The sequence below is a fragment of the Dermacentor silvarum genome, chromosome 1 (genome assembly GCF_013339745.2).
Source record: "Dermacentor silvarum isolate Dsil-2018 chromosome 1, BIME_Dsil_1.4, whole genome shotgun sequence".
In the NCBI taxonomy this organism is placed as follows: Eukaryota; Metazoa; Arthropoda; class Arachnida; order Ixodida; family Ixodidae; genus Dermacentor; species Dermacentor silvarum.
Window position 1 is genome coordinate 100060033 of NC_051154.1, and position 17466 is coordinate 100077498.

A 17466-nucleotide genomic window follows, 5' to 3' on the forward strand; every position below is an offset into this window, starting at 1 on the left:
TGCAGGGCATCTCTTGGAATATTCCAGAGGCTTTGACGAGATTGAAAGTGCAGACATCAACATGCAATTTGTTGGAACCTGTTCAAAGGTCAACTTGACCTGCTTATTCCAGTGTACCTATCAAGTTCTCAAAGCGAACAGTCCTGCCAGTGATCTCCCTGTGGTTGTGGGCCTCAACAAACAGCCTCAGGATGTTGTAGTATTCTGCCAGGAGAATGCATACAGCATTGTGTCTGAAATTGGAGCAGCTATTGACAAGTGCTTACTGCAGGCACTTGGAAAAGACATTAATGCCGCTGGCCTGTATGGTTTGGCCTTTGTTAGATGTGGAGAATTTGAGGATGCTGCATTTATAACTTTTGTGAAGAACAACCAGCTAGTCATAAAATACCTTGTTTCTTTCAAGCAAGGTATGGCTTCGAGCTTTGCTGATGTACTAAATATCAAGTTGCACAAGTTGGGCGTATCCGATTCCTGTAGACTGGTAGCAGCAACTGTTGATAGAGATTGCTTTCATATGGAGGAGATCGAGGCCTTATTAAGTGCAAAAAAGGACCGCACTAATGCACTCCTCGAGTTTCACTGTGTCATTTACAAGTTAGAATCTGTACTGGGTCACGCACTACAGAAGTCGATGCTGGAAGACCCTCAAGTAGCCATTATAGCCAATCTGTGCAACATGCTGAAGAACCTGGCTCTAGCTGATGACCTCAACCTTGGAGATGCGATGTTTCAAGGCCCAGAGTCATCTACGAGCACGTTTTTTAATTACAAGACCCTGGTTACGCTGCACAATCACTGGTTGGACATTGTGACCAAACTGAATAAAGTTTTGGTGGACTCGCTCGTGGAAGACGACCGTCAGGTGATCTCTTTCATTCTGGCAACCCTCAAGTCGACGACATTCATAGTGAACCTGGCGTTTTACATCGAGCTCTTCCGAAGCCTACACGAGTGGACAAGCCGGGTGGTGGTGCTGGGCATCCCTGCTTACCAGGTGCTCAACGAGTTGCAGGGTGCCTCGAGCACGCTCCGCCACCACACAGCTACAGGTGGCGTTCGCGTCGAGGAACTGCTTGAGGAACTGCGACAAAGCTGCGGCCGCTATCGCGGTGTCGACATTAGCTGCGATTTGGATGAGGCATTGTTCACGGCCACTATGAACAAGGTGTGCAGCCTCATGGCCGAGATCCTAGATGACATTGTGCGCCAGACCAGCCCATCGATCAGCAAGTTCAGCATTCTGGACCCTAAGGTGTGGCCGGTGGACCCGTGTCAGCTAGACGACTTCGGATTCGACTCAATAAAAGTGCTGGCGCGAGAGTATCGCTACTCGCTGCTGGATAACATCGACGTGTTCCAAGAATGGGGATCGTACAAGCGGACGGTGCATAATTCGTTTGTGACGCAACTGAGAGACAACTTCGACGCCCTGGCCGTCAGGATGGTGTCCTCTTTCAAAAGCTTGTACCCCGGCATTGTGACGCTTCTGAGCGCGGTGACGCTGCTATGTCCTGCATCTAAGGCCCTTCAAAAGTGCACCCAGCTCCTGTTGGAAGGCGAGCAGAGTGAAGAAGTGCGTAACATTCAGATCAACGGTCCACCCGTGGGGTCATGGTCAGCGGCTGCAGCGCTGTCGTTTTTGTTGCAAGAACGCTGTGTTGAACAGACTGCCCAGTTTTCTGACAAAGCTTGTGACCTCGTGCTGCCTCTAGAAGCTGTTAGAAGCTTATTTGTGAACACCGTTTAGTAATAGTTTAGTTTTGTAAACACTGTTCAGTTTTGTGGACTGAGGTATCTTAGCAACTGGGAGCAGTGTGTAATTGATCTCACGTCTCTGTTATATTTCTGGTGATGGTTCTGGACAGCCGTCTTCATAGCTGATACAGGCAACATGCCTGGATGCTTCCATCAAGGAGTTAAAAAAATATAGTTTTTGGTGAAAGGTGCTGGGTACCCCCGACCACCACGCAACACGGACAGCACGGTTCTCCAACCTCCTGATCTACGTCGAAGCCACCGAATCGCTGGATTGCCCGCATTACTTCCGGTGTTTCAGATGTCCCACACCGAAGCCAACACTCACACGGAACCAGCAGCATCTTCGACCCAAATGATGGCTAGTCCGTGGCATTGCCAACATCTGGTAGAGCCTCGCACATTTGAAGGGAAGCCTGGCGAGGACGTGGAAGAATGGCTTAACCACTACAAACGGGTGAGCAAGCACTATCGTTGGGACAGCGTAACGCGACTCTCCAACGTAGCCTTCTTTCTGATGGACACGGCGCTCGTGTGGTTCGATAACCACGAGGAAACTCTGACAACGTGGGATTGTTTCACGTCCGAAATCAAGGAGTGTTACGGTAATTCAATCGCAAAGAAGAAGCAGGCCGAGCAAACGCTCCTTCAAAGAGCTCAAGTTCCGGGCGAGACATGCACGACCTACATCGAAAACGAGCTCAAGCTATGCAGGACGGCCAATCCTCGTATGTCAGAGAAGGACAAAGTTGGCCATTTGTTGAAGGGAATGGCGGAGGACGTTTACAACTTCCTCATTGGTTAAGAGAACCTTGGCTCAGTTGCCGCCGTAATACGTCATTGCCGTACCTTTGAGGCTCTTAAACTGCGCCACATAATCCCGAAGTTTGGCCGGCTAGCAAACGTAACAACTGTTGCAAGCATTGAAGAAGACATCCCATCAGTCGATCTCGCGACGACCATTAGACAGATTGTTAGAGAGGAGTTACGTCGTTGCATGGAATTGAACAATGAGTTCCGTGATAGTCAACATCCATACAATCCTCCACCACCTCCCCTTTCCATCGCTGCAACGACTGTCGAGGAGTACCGCTCGAGAAGGCCAACGAGAATGCAACAGAACTACCACTGGCAAACCAACAACGAGCGTGCTGAGGGATATGCCCGTTGTTCAGCAACTGCCTACTCGGAGCCACAGACATACTCATCCTACCCGAACATTAGCCGCGAGCCTCCCGTGTGTTATACCTGCGGTGTCACAGGACACATCTCTCGATTGTCGTCAGCGTCGTTGGGCACCGAGGTGGTACGAGTCACAGCCGACGTCCTATGTCACTGAACATCCTAACTTCGACAATTCGTGGCCTCCACGCTCCTTTACTTCGTCGACGACCTTCCCCATCAACAGTCCTCGACGGAATCACCGCACCGACTCGCCCGTTTCAGACGGCAGTCTCACTCCACAGTCTTCACGTCAACTTCGTTCTCCTCCTCTTTGCCATGTTACAATATTCTGGAGTGGAGATAATGTCCCGAAAGGGAAGCCAGCCGCCGCAATCTTGCTCGGTAAAAAATAAAAGGCTGTGGTGAAGAATAGGAAGCACTTTCTTCTCACTTCCTGTGTGTTTAAGATGGCTAATGTCGCCGTACAGATTCTGCTCAATGTCTGTCTTTGTGCCACTGGTTCTAGATGAAATCTGACAGTCCTGAAAAAATTAATGGGAGATCATATGAGTAGTCATTCAAAGCTGAAGGTTTAGCAAGAAACAACGACATTTTATTTTCCAATTCACCGAGCCATTAACCGACCAAAGCACTTCATTAAGCTGCGCATGGACTCCAGCTGTTGCTCTCTCTCAGAGGTGAAGTAGGGGCTAAGCGCTGGCTTCACATCGGCTGGTAAGAAGCTGTGTAGGCCGCCGCTCTAGAATTGTTTTAATGCGAAAGCATTATATGCCCCATTACGCGAAAATCCGTCGGCCTGACCGAAAGATGGTACCAAAAATGGCCGACGGCGCAAATGGTAAAAACATAAAAAAATGCTCGGATTGACGTCAGATTTCTCATGGAGGTTCCTGTAAGCAAAGTAAATTAATGGCTTTGAAAAAAAAATTGAGTACGTTTCGCCCTGGGCATCCAGAGTGCGGGCCTCCGGGGTGCGAGACACGCACGCTTCCCCGACGCCGCGGCGGCTCCACGGTTTTGGTTGACTAAACGTGTGCCTAGTGCATGTGTCATTGCACACGTCACGTCCCAGCCATCTTGCTGACTAAAGGTGTGGCATAGTGCGTGCATAATTGGGCACGTGACGGTGCAACCAATGGGGAGGAGGTGGCGCCACGTCATGTGTATAAAATGAGCACGTTCGTGGTGTTCCAAGGTCTACAAACGCTATAATGCTTTCGCATTCCCACACGTAAGCAGTCTTAAGTGTCTCTGCCGAATTCTTTGAAACCTCCTTGGTTTCCATCAGGCAACAGGCCAGGTGTTTTTACAAATCTGAGGAGAGTACTCATTTTTTATAGCATTCGTGTAATTTCCTTCAGCTTATTTTTTTTTCGTTTACAGCGCTGTGAAAGTTTGCCATTTTGTTAATTATTACGCATTCACAACGCAGTGATGGAACAGCTACGCCAAGAATAGTCATTTGCGCCATCTTTGGCCAACTTTTTTTTGTGTGTGTAAAGTTAAAAGCAAAACGATTCTCGAACCATGGAGAGCAGCGTCGAGAGAGAAAACGACCGGGAAACGCTGTAGTGACGGCAGAAGACGCTGCACCAAACAAGTGAAATGCGACGCTCAGACGACAGTGCTTTTACTTTTCTATTCATTTTGGAAATAAACGTGCAGTGCTAGTGTCGGCACGAACTTTCTGAACTGGTGTTGCAATCTGAAGGGACCGCAAAGGAACTAATTCAGCATGTGCAGCCAAATCGAAGAGACCAGGTGGTTCCCATGCACTACCACTGTGCGACCTTTATTTCTGCAGTTCGTGCTGCAGTTTGGTATTCGTACCAGATGCACCATTCTGGATGTTGTCGGTCCCCGCCATACTGTCAAATTCACCATTTTGTCAGCTCTGATTGGCTTAAAGAGCTATACGTGGCCCCTCTCATTGGTTCAAAATGCCGACATCACCGGGAAGTTGACAATATGGCGGAATTCGACAGTGTTCAAAATAGTACCCGAGCTCGGCACGGAGCTCAAGGAGGATGTCGGATCGAAAGGAAGCCTCTGATAGTGTCCGGTCGCAAGTTAGCATATTTTTGACAGTGTTACTTTAAACAGCTTTTAACACACTTATTCAACTGCTGACACTAATTTGCTTATTAGCGGGTACCTTCCTTGCTACGTTGCACGATCGAAAGAGCAGATTCTGTGGTTGTAACTTTAACAGCATTCACTTGTTCCGCGGCACAGTTGGGCAGGAGATAGCGTGCACGTTAGAAAAACGCTGTTCCTTCTGCCGAGCAGGAGTTGCCTTGTGTGCTGCTATGGGGCTCCTGCTTCGCCCAGGGAGCGCTATGAAGGATGGATGTATGGATGGATGAAGCTGAACCCTTTAAATTGGGCGGTGGCACACACCACTTAGCCGTGACTATGAACATATTTTGTACTTTGTGGTGGGTGAAATTTCACCCCTGCCTTGATTTTAGCCACCAATCAGATAACCTCCGTTTGGTTATTTCTACCCGCTTAAAGTCTATTTTGCCTCCACTGTCCCATGCCCCAATGCTTTAAAAAAGTCAGCCCCGTTGCTTTGCACTGTAGGGTTAAGCCCTTTACAGAAAAGTATGAGGTGTTCAGCCGTTTCCTCTTCCTCTCCACACGCACCGCACAACGTGTCTATACCTCGGTACATGACTCGGTACATCTTAGTCCGCAATACTCCAGTCCTGGCTTCAAACAACAAAGAGCTTCCCCTAGAATTATCATAGATATTTTCTTTGGCAATTTCTTGCTTGAAAGTTCTGTATGTTCCCAGTGATGATTTCGTCTGCATCCCTGTTTTCCATAGACCCCTATCTGTTTCTTTAACCTTTCTCTTAACCGCTGTTTCTTGGTTTGCACCCCTCCTGCAGTCCAAATATTTGATTGACAATTTTCTGGTCAGTTTGCTCCATTTTGTGTCAACATTCCTTATGTACAAATAACTGAAAACTCTCCTTGCCCACCGCTTTTCTGCCATTTCTTTCAATCGCTCCTCAAATTCTATCTTGCTGCTAGCTTCCCTGCCCTCGAATGAAGTCCATCCCATGTCATCTGTACCCCCTGATTTGGTGTATTTCGATGTGCTCTCAAAACAAGCCTACCTACCCTTCGCTGTTTAACTTCCAACCTTGCTCGAACCTCTGATCTCATGCACAGGACCGCATTGCCAAAAGTCAAACTAGGGACCATCACCCCTTTCCAAATCTCTCTCACCACTTTGTACCTATTGTAATTCCACAGTGCCCTATTTTTCATCACAGCTGCATTTCTGCTACCTTTAGCCGTTACATATTTTTCATGTTCTGTTGGGTACTCAGCCCCATTGTTTATCCACACTCCAAGATATTTGTACTTTTCTACCACCTCCAGCGTAACCTCCTGTATCCTATGCTCGCTGCCCTGATTATCATTAAAAATCATGACTGCCGATTTTTCTTTACTAAATTTCAAACCTAAGCTATCTCCCTCTTTACCACAGATGTCCATTAATCCCTTCAAGTCTTCCTCACTGTCAGCCATGAGTACAATGTCATCCGCGTACAGCAGTCCTGGTAATGTCCATTCTCCTTGCTTGAAAAAGGAAAGGTTGAAGCCAAGTCAACTCTTTTAATTTTTTCTCTAATCCTTGTAAATACAGCATGAACAACAAAGGTGACAGAGGGCACCCCTGCCTAAGCCCCTGCTGCATCTCTATAGGCTCAGATACCTTGTTTTCCCATTCTATAAGCACCTTGTTACTTTCATAGATATATTTTAAAAGATTACTTACCCCATCTTCCACATGTAGAGTGTACAGTATGTACCACAAATCTTTTTGGATTACACTGTCATAAGTTCCCTTGATATCCAGAAATGCGAGCTATAGGGGCCTGTGTTATTTTTCTGCTATTTCAATACACTGCGTCAATGAGAACAGATTATCTTCTAACCTTCTTTGTTTCCTGAGCCCATTTTGTAGTTCCCCCAGCACCTCCTCGCTCTCCACCCATGCCTGCAGTCTGTCCTTTATAATGTGCATCACCACCCTGTAAACCACTGACGTCAGTGTTATGGGACGGTAGTTGTTTATGTCGGCTTTGTCCCCCTTTCCCTTATATATCCTGCTCATCCTGCTCAGTCTCCACCCGCCGGGGGCTTTACCGTCCATTATCATTTTGCTCACTGCCTCTCTTAATGCTTTCTTAGATTTTGGGCCCAATGTCTTTATCAACATAATTGGGATGTCATCAGGACCTGTCGACGTGCTACTAGGAACCCTCTTCTCTGCCCTTTCCCACTCGCTTTGTGCCAGTGGAGCCACTGCACTGACTAGTCCATCCTCACCTGATTGAGCACATGCTATGTTTCGTTCTTTAAGTTTTTCTGTCATCGTGGTTCTTATATGTTCCATTGCCTCATCTCCCCCTAGTCGAACACCTTGAGCTGTAACTATATACCTCTGCTCTAGGCTAGTCTTATTACTCAAGGAGTTGAGATGTTTCCAAAATTTCTTCGCTGCTTTTCTATCCTTTTTGTTTACTTCTGACAATCATTGGCTCCCCTTTCTTCTGATCTTCTCATTGATCAAATGGGATGCTTCCCTTCTACAGTTTAAAAAGTTATTCCATTTTCTGCCTACATCAGCTTCTGGTTCACCCCTCTGCTTTGAATATCTGTGTTCCATGGATGCTTCCTGACGTTTCTCTATGGCCTTCTTAACCTCCTCATCCCACCAGCTCATGGGCCGAGGATGCGAGCGCCATCTGGATAGGAATTTCGCAAGTAACATTCCCGATCGCGCCGCTGTTGGTATGGTATAAATGCTGGAAAAGGGGTTTGTGTTTGAGTTTCCTCGTAACAGAATTATGTTTTCTCGTACATTGAAATTACAATCCAACGCCACCATGTCTGTAGGTTGTGGCTAAGTCGTACGTACGTTACCATTTTTCTGATGGATTTTACTGTGAGAAATTCAATTTTTGTTCAACACCTAGCTTGCGCCACGCGGAGGGCCTGCGCGGTCGGGTTGGTTCGGGATGATTTTCTCCGCCACGGATGCTGGCTCCTACGCTGACACCGACGCCGGATTTTCTGCGACACGGGGCCCTTAACGCTTGCGCGTCACCCGCGTTCACTAAGTGAAACGTCAGTAACTTTTTTTTGGTCACGAAAAGAGAGTTGCTTTCGCAGAGGGCTTAGCAAGAAACTGACCTTGATTATATGATTTCGTTGCTTGTAAGTCAGTACTTGCCATTATGGTTCCTGCAAGCTTTCCATCCTGCTGAGAAGCGAACTTGGCTTTGGGCCAGAGCCGTGCCACCGCGCGCGTTGTTACGACGGCCGCGACAATGGCCGCACCATCCCGCGTCCCATTAACTTCCCTACCACAGGATGAATATTTCGATGCGTCCCGTGACAGTGTTGGCGTCAAACACAGCTAAAGCCAGGTCAACACGCGCTCTGTAAAACTTCCTACACTATATAGACATCTGACGAGACACCAAGGAAGATCCAAAACCAAATCAACCTCCTCGCAAACGAGTGCGCGGCCGTGATGTTATAGCACTTGGGCTATATTCTGAACATCTCGGCCACGACGACGACGACGACGGCGGAAATGTGCCTGGAGTATCCATATAATTACCATCACAATAAATAAAAAAAATCACGCAGAAACTCAACCGGGAGTTGTCTAAGTATGCGTAAGCATTGTGCCACATGCTCATCTCCACGCAGCCCGGTGTCATCAATGTTATGAAACTTGATTCAACCTGTATAAATGAGTGCTGCGGACGGCGGCGGAAGGTGAATTCATAAGGCAAGCAAACTACTACAGGTGCCAGATGCGCTGATGACGTTCCGCTCATTATAATCCGGTATCGCTCTTTAGCGCTTTCCATGTTCCTCGAACCATTACCAACCTTGACCAACCGCACTCCGGCGGCGGCTACGTATGGGGCGGCCGCGCGAGCTCCTGTCTTGAAAGTGATCTGCTATGGGGACACTGTGTGGCGAGTACTGATAGCTTCGTGCGCGCTGTGTTCTCGCCGCTTAGTTCACGTTGAAGCGAGAGGCAGCACGAAGGTGAATACGCGCTCGTGCGGACCTTACCTTGAAAGCGATAGTCTTACGGACGGGTTTTCTCATTGGGTAAGCATAGAAATGCTTACACATTTAAATATCTCTCTAGTCGTTTTCCCGCCCTCGCTTGCGTTCCCTGTGTCCTCAATTTACCCGTTTTCCTGAACCCATAAACAGCGGCCACTTCGAAAGCACTGATGCCAGGGCGCCAAATGATGCCATTGGCGACAAAGTAGCGCCAATGCCTCGTGGAGCTTGTGCACGCGTAGCTCAACGGACGCCAGACTCGTCGCTGCTGGTCCCAGTTGGTACTGAATGTGCTTTCATCAGTGAACATGACCTGCTGGTACTCCTCCACTGTCCAGTGCTTCATGGTCTTAGCAAGTTGCAACCTTGTCATCCTCCGGCATTCATTCAAATATGGTTTCTGGGCTGCAACGCAGTTTTGTCGGCTCTTTGAGCCGTCTTCGTATGCTGCATGACACAGAGAGGGACAGCTCTTGCCGAATTTCTTTCGCGCTGAGAAACAGGTCGGTCACAACAGCGGCAAGAGTTGGCCTGTCTTCTTCTGACGTAGCCATTGGACGGCCGGTACGTTTAGCATCCGCTAATCGGCAGTTGTCATTTAGGTACGCCATTATATAGTGCGGCTTACCGAAGTTCTCGATTTTCTTGTGTGCCTGCAAATTTCACGTTGTGGGACGTCTTCCAGGAACAAATTCACAATACGTTGCCTGTCTTCCAGCGGCACTCTTGGCGGCATTCTTGCAGACTGCATTTGCAGAACTATATCCCGTCGTTTATAAATTGTTCGCAGCTTATCACCATCCTATTAGGAAATGCGGCTTCAAGCAACTAGCTTTTATCATCCTCATGCAACAGTAGTGATAACAGCGCGCTTGTTTCGTGCGGTCGTGACAGTAATGAAGTACACGAAGCCACCAAATGATAGCCATTGATGCTACATGCAGAGGCTGCCGCAATGACCTCTTGCGCCAAGATCGTGATAATCTGCAAGCGCCTGGCGGAAGCAGCAGCCTGACAGTCCTGCGAGGACAAAACGTAGCGCATGCACCTGAGCAATGCTCTCGACAGCAGACGGCTCCCCACTAGACGGCGCAGAAGGCAATTTCGGCACGCGCTTGCGTGTCCGTATTATTTTGCGGTCGACTGTAGAAATGTTCTGCTATTCAACGACCCTCTCTCACGCTAACATGGGTCACTAGATGCGGGACGCGTAGTTGCCGCTGTTCAATTAAACTCTGACGCCAACTTGAAGCATTGGGTATGCGCCACTCGGTCTGTTGCACATACCCATGCAGTGCAACATACCGAGTGGCTCATACCACAGCCACTAAAATGCAGTGCCACAGGCCGAGTGGCTCATACCACAGCCACTAAAATGCAGTGCCACAGACCGAGTGGCTTATACCACAGCCACTAAAATGCAGTGCTACAGACCGAATGGCTTATACCACAGCCACTGAAATGCAGTGCTACAGACCGAATGGCTTATACCACAGCCACTGAAATGCAGTGCCACAGACCGAGTGGCTCATACCACAGCCACTGAAATGCAGTGCCACAGACCGAGTGGCTCATACCACAGCCACTAAAATGCAGTGCCACAGACCGAGTGGCTCATACCACAGCCGCTGAAATGCAGTGCCACAGACCGAGTGGCTCATACCACAGCCACTGAAATGCAGTACCACAGACCGAGTGGCTCATACCACAGCCACTGAAATGCAGTGCCACAGACCGAGTGGCTCATACCACAGCCACTAAAATGCAGTGCCACAGACCGAGTGGCTCATACCACAGCCACTAAAATGCAGTGCCACAGACCGAGTGGCTCATACCACAGCCACTGAAATGCAGTGCCACAGACCGAGTGGCTCATACCACAGCCACTAAAATGCAGTGCCACAGACCGAGTGGCTCATACCACAGCCGCTGAAATGCAGTGCCACAGACCGAGTGGCTCATACCACAGCCACTGAAATGCAGTGCCACAGACCGAGTGGCTCATACCACAGCCACTAAAATGCAGTGCCACAGACCAATTGGCTCATACCACAGACACTAAAATGCAGTGCCACAGACCGAGTGGCTCATACCACAGCCGCGAAAATGAACCTTTTTGATGCCATCTTGGGACATGTGCATGTGCCAGTAGTTGTGTGCCGTTCTTCAATGAACGTCTTTGACACCAACTTGGCTAACTAGGTATGTGCTAGTGGGAATGTGCCGCTCCACAATGACGAAAAAGATCCCTTAAATTTCTCCGATGCTGAGCGGAATCGAACTCACGTCACCAGATCTCAAGCATAGCAATCCGACGATTTAGCATGCTGCACCACAAATGCCCTGAGAACGTGCCGCTTTTCTATGAACGTCTTTCACGCCAGCGCTTTAGCGAGCTGCGCCATGAATGTACTGGGTATATGTGCCGCGCTTCAATAGAACGCTTGCTGACTTGGGTCGCTGAGTATGTGCCACTGAGTGTGCGGCAAGCGAGGGAATGATTCTCGGCGTTCGCAGGCACCGGTGCGCCACGCTTCTCGTCTGGGAGGCTTCGCGGCGGCATTGCTCGATGACGTCGAGTGTTCTTAACGCGAAAGAGGAGTCTCGCTGCAGTCCATACCTCATACATAACTGGTTTCGACGCTGGCAATACGTTGTGCCGCTATATTGATTCAATCCTAAACGCATTACCATCGACAGTCAACGAGACATGAGTTTTGATTGTTTAAAGTTGCATCTTTTCCGTCAATACTATTGCTTCCGCAAACTTCTCCACCGCTGGAATACATGGTGCATTACAGAGCAGCACTGACGCGAACAATTCCGACGAGAAATGCTAAATCCTGTTTATTATTTAACCTAACAAAGAGCGAAAGCTGCTCATAAAAGATAGGGCGTCAGGTCTGGCATGAGTTAAAACTTTACATGATGGTGGCGCATTAGGAATGATACGTTGCATACGAAAGGTCTCGAGACCTTGAAGTAGGTTCACTACATACACACACTGGGGAAAAGTAAAAGTCGCCGCACCTGAGCACGTAGGAGAAGTTCGAAGCCTTGATAGCGTCGAGGCCACAACTGAAAATCCATGACATGATACCGCTCTTCGTGGCTACGGTCATCAGAGTTTTAGCTTGTCCGTGCTGTTGGGATCGGCCGTTTCATCTCGAAAACGGTCGCTCACGAAGATAATGAATGAGCCGTGAATGAGCCGTGAACGAGCCGTGAACGAGCCGTGAACGAGCCGTCGACCCAGTCCGAGCCACCCTGACCATGACGAATTATGGCCGGCAGTTGGGCTCTGCCGGGAGGGGTGAAAGTGCGTGCGGGTGAATCGTCATTCGCACGCACTTCCGTGCTCCCTCAAGGGCTGCAGAAGATAGCGCCAACATTTCCCTTTCCACACGAACCACTTACTACTTCGCGCCAGAGACGGGGTCAGTGTGCCCCCCCCCCCCCCCCCCCCCGTTCACCTCCGTTCGTGCCCAGTGAGGTGCATGTGCATGGCATGAAGCTCTCGTTGGAGAAAAAGTGCCACGAACCTCCGGATTGGCGGGACATGGCGAAATCCGTCTACTGACGCCGGATTGGGGGAAGGAGACGGGACAAAGTGAACGAAGGTCTTAAAAGACGACGACGCACGCTCGGTGACCCTCTTCGACAGCTGGAACTTGAACCAAAAACATACATCTTCATCACTTCTTGAAATTCTCCTGTAAATATGTAATATAAACGTGTGTATTTAAAAGTCTTGGGTGTCGGGCCCAGCCCCACGTTCCCCTACTCCGCCTGCTGACGGGAAAACCCAAATCCTCGGACCCCCAGTCGGAACATTGTACGGCAGCGGCGAGATAGTCTGCGCAGCGAGTCGACTTCGGCATGGTGAGTGCACGACCTTTCCTCCTTGAGTGTTGCCAGGCTTAACGTATTCGTATTGAGATTATCCCTGGTAGCAAGTGTGTTAGAAGCCTTGTTGAGAAAACCTTGCTCCTACACTGATTCCTTGAGGAACTTGTCGGCAAAAGAGAGGTAGCCATGGACTGGAAAACGTTGCGCAGAACGGACCTAAACGCGATATGCGGGGAATTCAGGATAGATTGTGGGAAACAACTAAAAAAGGCGGAGGTCATCGATGCAATCGAGGCAAGTGGCAGAGATGATGGGGAGATCGTTGAAGCTTGGGAGGATATCCAAGGCCAGAGGGAACGCGAACGAGAAAAGGAACTCGAAATAAGGCAGGACAGGGAATGCCAGAGAAAACGACAGCAGGAAGAACAGGGAATGGAACGCGAACTTGAAAAAGAACGCGAAATAAGACAGGACAAGGAGTACCAGAGCAAGAAGAACGCGTACTCGACGGAAAGCGTTTGGATCTACAGATAGCCTATAGCAGTGGCCTCTCAAAACACAGCATCCAATGCTCAAGTGGCCAAACCGCCGAGGATAAAAGACATGGTCCCCTTGATTAAAATGGGGGAGGACGTCGGTTTCTTTTTGGTTAATTTTGAAAGAATCTGCGAGGGCAAAGTTCCACGTGAGACATGGTCTCAAGTGCTCCTAACCGTTCTCCCTTGCGGAGCAGCTGAAGTGCTTGCTCAGGCGCGGATCCAGGGGGGATGTCCGGATGTCCTGACCCCCCCCCCCCCCTCAGATTTCTGTATCGCCCCCTCGCTGATAGGGGGATGGCCCTGTAAAAAAAATATGGCCACCAGCATTCTTCAAAATTATTTTTCGTGAGTACCAGTGGTATCAGCCATGTAGAAGTAAAGCTAGCTCGCTCACAAGCTTAGTTGTACTCCGTAGGGGTGTGGTGTCGCGAAGTTGCCCTAGTTAATTTTTCTCATGAACACCTCGGACCTCCTGGCGCCGGCCGTGCCTTACTCGCCCCGTCGGTGGCGTCGAATGAACGAGGGGAAGTCCCTTTTGCCAAGCACGCCGATGTCCGCGCGAGCGCCTTCGCGCCTGATCAACTTAGTTCCGCATTGGGGTGTCATCGGTTCCGCGACCAACCTGCTTAATGAAAGAGATCTCTCGCTGAAGTGTTCATATATAACTAATAACAACTAACAACTAAACTAAGAACTACGCATAGGCAACTTTTTTTTTAACTGTAGCACTCATTGTGATCACAGTTACACGTTAACAATATACAGTACGAGGCTACGAGCACAGTACCGTTCGTACGCTACAAGTTTTTCATTGTAACTTCGCAGTTTTATTGTCGTACATTAAGCATAGGAAGCTCGAAGCTGCCGGATCCATTTATCTGAGTGGGCGTTCTCGCGGAGCGGGGCGAAGCCTCGAGCAGCGGCTGCGAAGTGGGGGAGCGTGACGTCAGCGGCCAACGCCAGCGCGCGGGCCTTGGATGGCGTCGCGTGGTGTTGAGACTCGCGTTGATGTCCGGTTCCATCCTACCGCTGCCACCAGTTGTTGGGACTCGAGTTGATGTCTGGTTCCATCCTACCACGATCCGCCAGTTGTTGGGGCGCCTGCTACTACAACCTCGACCGGCATCTCTTCTAGGTAGCGTAGCGCTGCCGGCAGGCTGTAGGCGTCCGGTAGATCATGGCGACCAGGCAGGGCGAGACGATTTTAAGTGCGAAACTTGCACGGTTTATTTCATGTTGAAGGATTGCAAAGAAGAGAATGAATGAATGAAAATACATGGCGGGGCTGCTTAAATGGGCCCTCTAACAATGAGGCGGGGTGTCGCTCCAGTCACGTGACAGGCAAGTCCAGTTGGGGGGGGGGGGGGGGGGGGTGCGGCAGCATCTCCCTCTCGCCTAGGCGACGTTTCCCGGGCTTGCCTCCGCTGGCGGCAACCCGAGGCTCCTGAAGACGTTATTCGTAGAAGGCGGGCCTATTCGCCTCCCACGCACATGCACACAAAAGGATCAGCAACTACGACGTCCCGACGCTCCGGAAGAACGTTTCGTAGAAGGCGGGCTTACTCGGCTCCCCGCACCTGCACACAACGGGATCAGCAACTACTGCGTTCCAGATGCTCCGGAAGAACGTTTCGTAGAAGGCGGGCTTATTCTCCTCCCCGCACCTGCACACAACGGGATCAGCAACTACTGCGTCCCGCCCGCGACAACCAAGCCGATGGGGAGACCTCCTCCGTTAATCCTTTTAAACGGGCTGTCGTACGTCAACCGTAACAGTGGTTAGAGAAACGGGAGCGGATGCGCGCCTTGTGTAAAAGGATGACGTCGCGTGGGAAACAAAACATGAAGACGCTGGCTCGCGCTCACGGCTACTACGCCACATCGTTCTTCTTGTAGGTGGCGTCGTGAGTCTTCATGCGCGGTGATTCGCATATCGCAAACAACCAGCGTAGTGGTTGCCGCGTTGAAACGAAGGTGTCTCAGCCGAACACAAAGAATCTTCTTAAGGAAATCAAGGTGTCCCAACAGAACTCCAAAGACGGACCCGTGCTTACGCATTTATAACGAACCTGCGACAGACCATCCCAAATTTTATTTTAAGAAACAATACAGGTTGATATACCGGGTCTTCAAAATTAAGCTTTATGGTTTTCTTAAAATTCGGCACTGGGAGGCACGTGAAGACCACCTGCGCAAATAAGTTGCGTGGCCAGGGGGACACAAAGTGAGATAATTATCGCTGTCAGCAACGGAATTAACTAAAATTGAATAATTAACTTTTTATTGACTGCAGTAAGTGTGTATGTTTGTATTCAAAAGTTAGAGGCAGTCGTGTTTCTGCACAGTTTCACTTGGAAGAATTCTTCTAGCATGTCTATGATCCGCGATATCCAACTCCAAATTTTAATTGTCGTTCGCATGATTACGCATGCAAGAGAGTGAGGATCGGCGCAAAGCTCCTCCCTGTTGTGACGCGGCTGTTGGGTGCTGCGTTTAGTCTGACAACGCGGCGGAGGCATTGGCAAAGATAATAACTGCCCCCCTCCCCTCACGGCTGGCGAAAAAAAAAAAAAAAAAAAAAAAAACATCGAAGAACCTGTAACCGCTGTCGTAATGTTATCACGTGGGGCTGCCATGCCGAGATAATGGCGCGAGCGGAAAAGCCGGAGGGCAGTGCGCGTGCGTAATGGTGACTAGACGACCGGGCATTGTCCTTGTTTGGGCTATGCAAATAAAGTGACTGCTGATTTCCAAGTATTGTAAGTTTTATTGAAATCAAAAGCAACAACTGCACCATCAACAGCAGAAACCTTTTTAGCTATGCTAACGAATATTTCATACTGCCGCTTTAACTTTGGTGTTGTCATGCACAAATCTCATGACAACACTTCACCCATCAATATGTCAATGCCCTAAAAATGTTCAAAATGCCTCCCTTCCACAGCAACGCAAAGCATAAACCGCTCTCGCGTCGAGTCGATAACTCTGCGCAGTACAATTGAAATTTGGAGTCGGATATCTCGGAGCACGAACACGCTAGAATAATTCTTCCGACTGATACTGTGTAGAAACACGACTGCCTCTAAGTTTTCAGTACAAACATAACCACTTACTGCAGTCGACAAAAAATAATTGTTCAATTTTAGTTAATTGGGCTGCTCACAGCGATAATTATCATCTCACTTTGTGCCCCCCTGGCCACATAACTTATTTGCACAGGTGGTATTCGCGTGCCTCCCAGAGCCTAATTTTAAGAAAACCATAAAGCTTAGTTTTGAACAACCTCTATTATCAGGCACAGCCGCCAAGCACATGGCTGTATTGGGTAACGTCCTTTTCCTATAAGCTCGGAGAAACCGATACCTGGCTTAGCTATAGGGCTTCTTCCTCTTTCTGGGGTTTTACGTGCAAAAACCAGTTCTGATTATGAGGCACGCCGTAGTGGAAGACTTCGGATTAACTTTGACCACCTGGGGTTCTTTAACGTGCACTACAACGCAAGCACACGGGCGTTTTTGCATTTCGCCTGTATACATCGAAATGCGGCCGCCGCGGCCGGGATGCGATCGCGCGATCTCGTGCTCAGCAGCGCAACGCCTGAACTGACTGAGCCACCACGGCGGGCTACAGGTGTTGCTCTAGCCGTATAAAACGCGAGTTTATCGTGAGCAGAAACGGTGAATTTCGGTAAATGATAAAAGCTACCATCATCATCATCATCATCATCATCATCATCATCATCATTGACAGAAGCTGACCCCCCCCCCCCTCCTCAGAAAAAACCTGGATCCGCCCCTGTGCTTGCTCGACTCTCAAAAGAAGAGGCGGACGGTTATGATAAAGTAAAAAGCGCGCTGGTAAGAAGGTATCGACTCTCCGCCGAGGCCTTCCGCCGGCGTTTTAGAAATACTGTCAAACGAAGCGATGAGTCATTTACCGACTTTGCATACAGCATGAAGTGCAACCTCACTGAATGGCTTAAGGGCGAGGACGTTTTCGAAAACCATGACAAGGTTGTCGA

The 17466-nt window shown here is 49.3% G+C and overlaps 2 protein-coding genes across 4 annotated transcripts in view; both read left to right on the forward strand.

The window, feature by feature from the left end:
- The window catches only part of LOC119433496 (uncharacterized), a 54959-nt gene extending 53088 nt beyond the window's left edge, over positions 1-1871 (forward strand). For both annotated transcript variants that reach the window (XM_049671642.1, XM_037700737.2), the window contains exon 3: positions 6-1871. In XM_049671642.1, the coding sequence (XP_049527599.1) occupies positions 6-1750 (1745 nt within the window). In that variant the 3' untranslated portion in view covers positions 1751-1871. The remainder of the gene's footprint in view (positions 1-5) is intronic.
- Positions 1-17466, forward strand: part of LOC119433473 (putative sodium-coupled neutral amino acid transporter 7) — a 531279-nt gene that overhangs the window by 195365 nt on the left and 318448 nt on the right. The window lies entirely within an intron of this gene.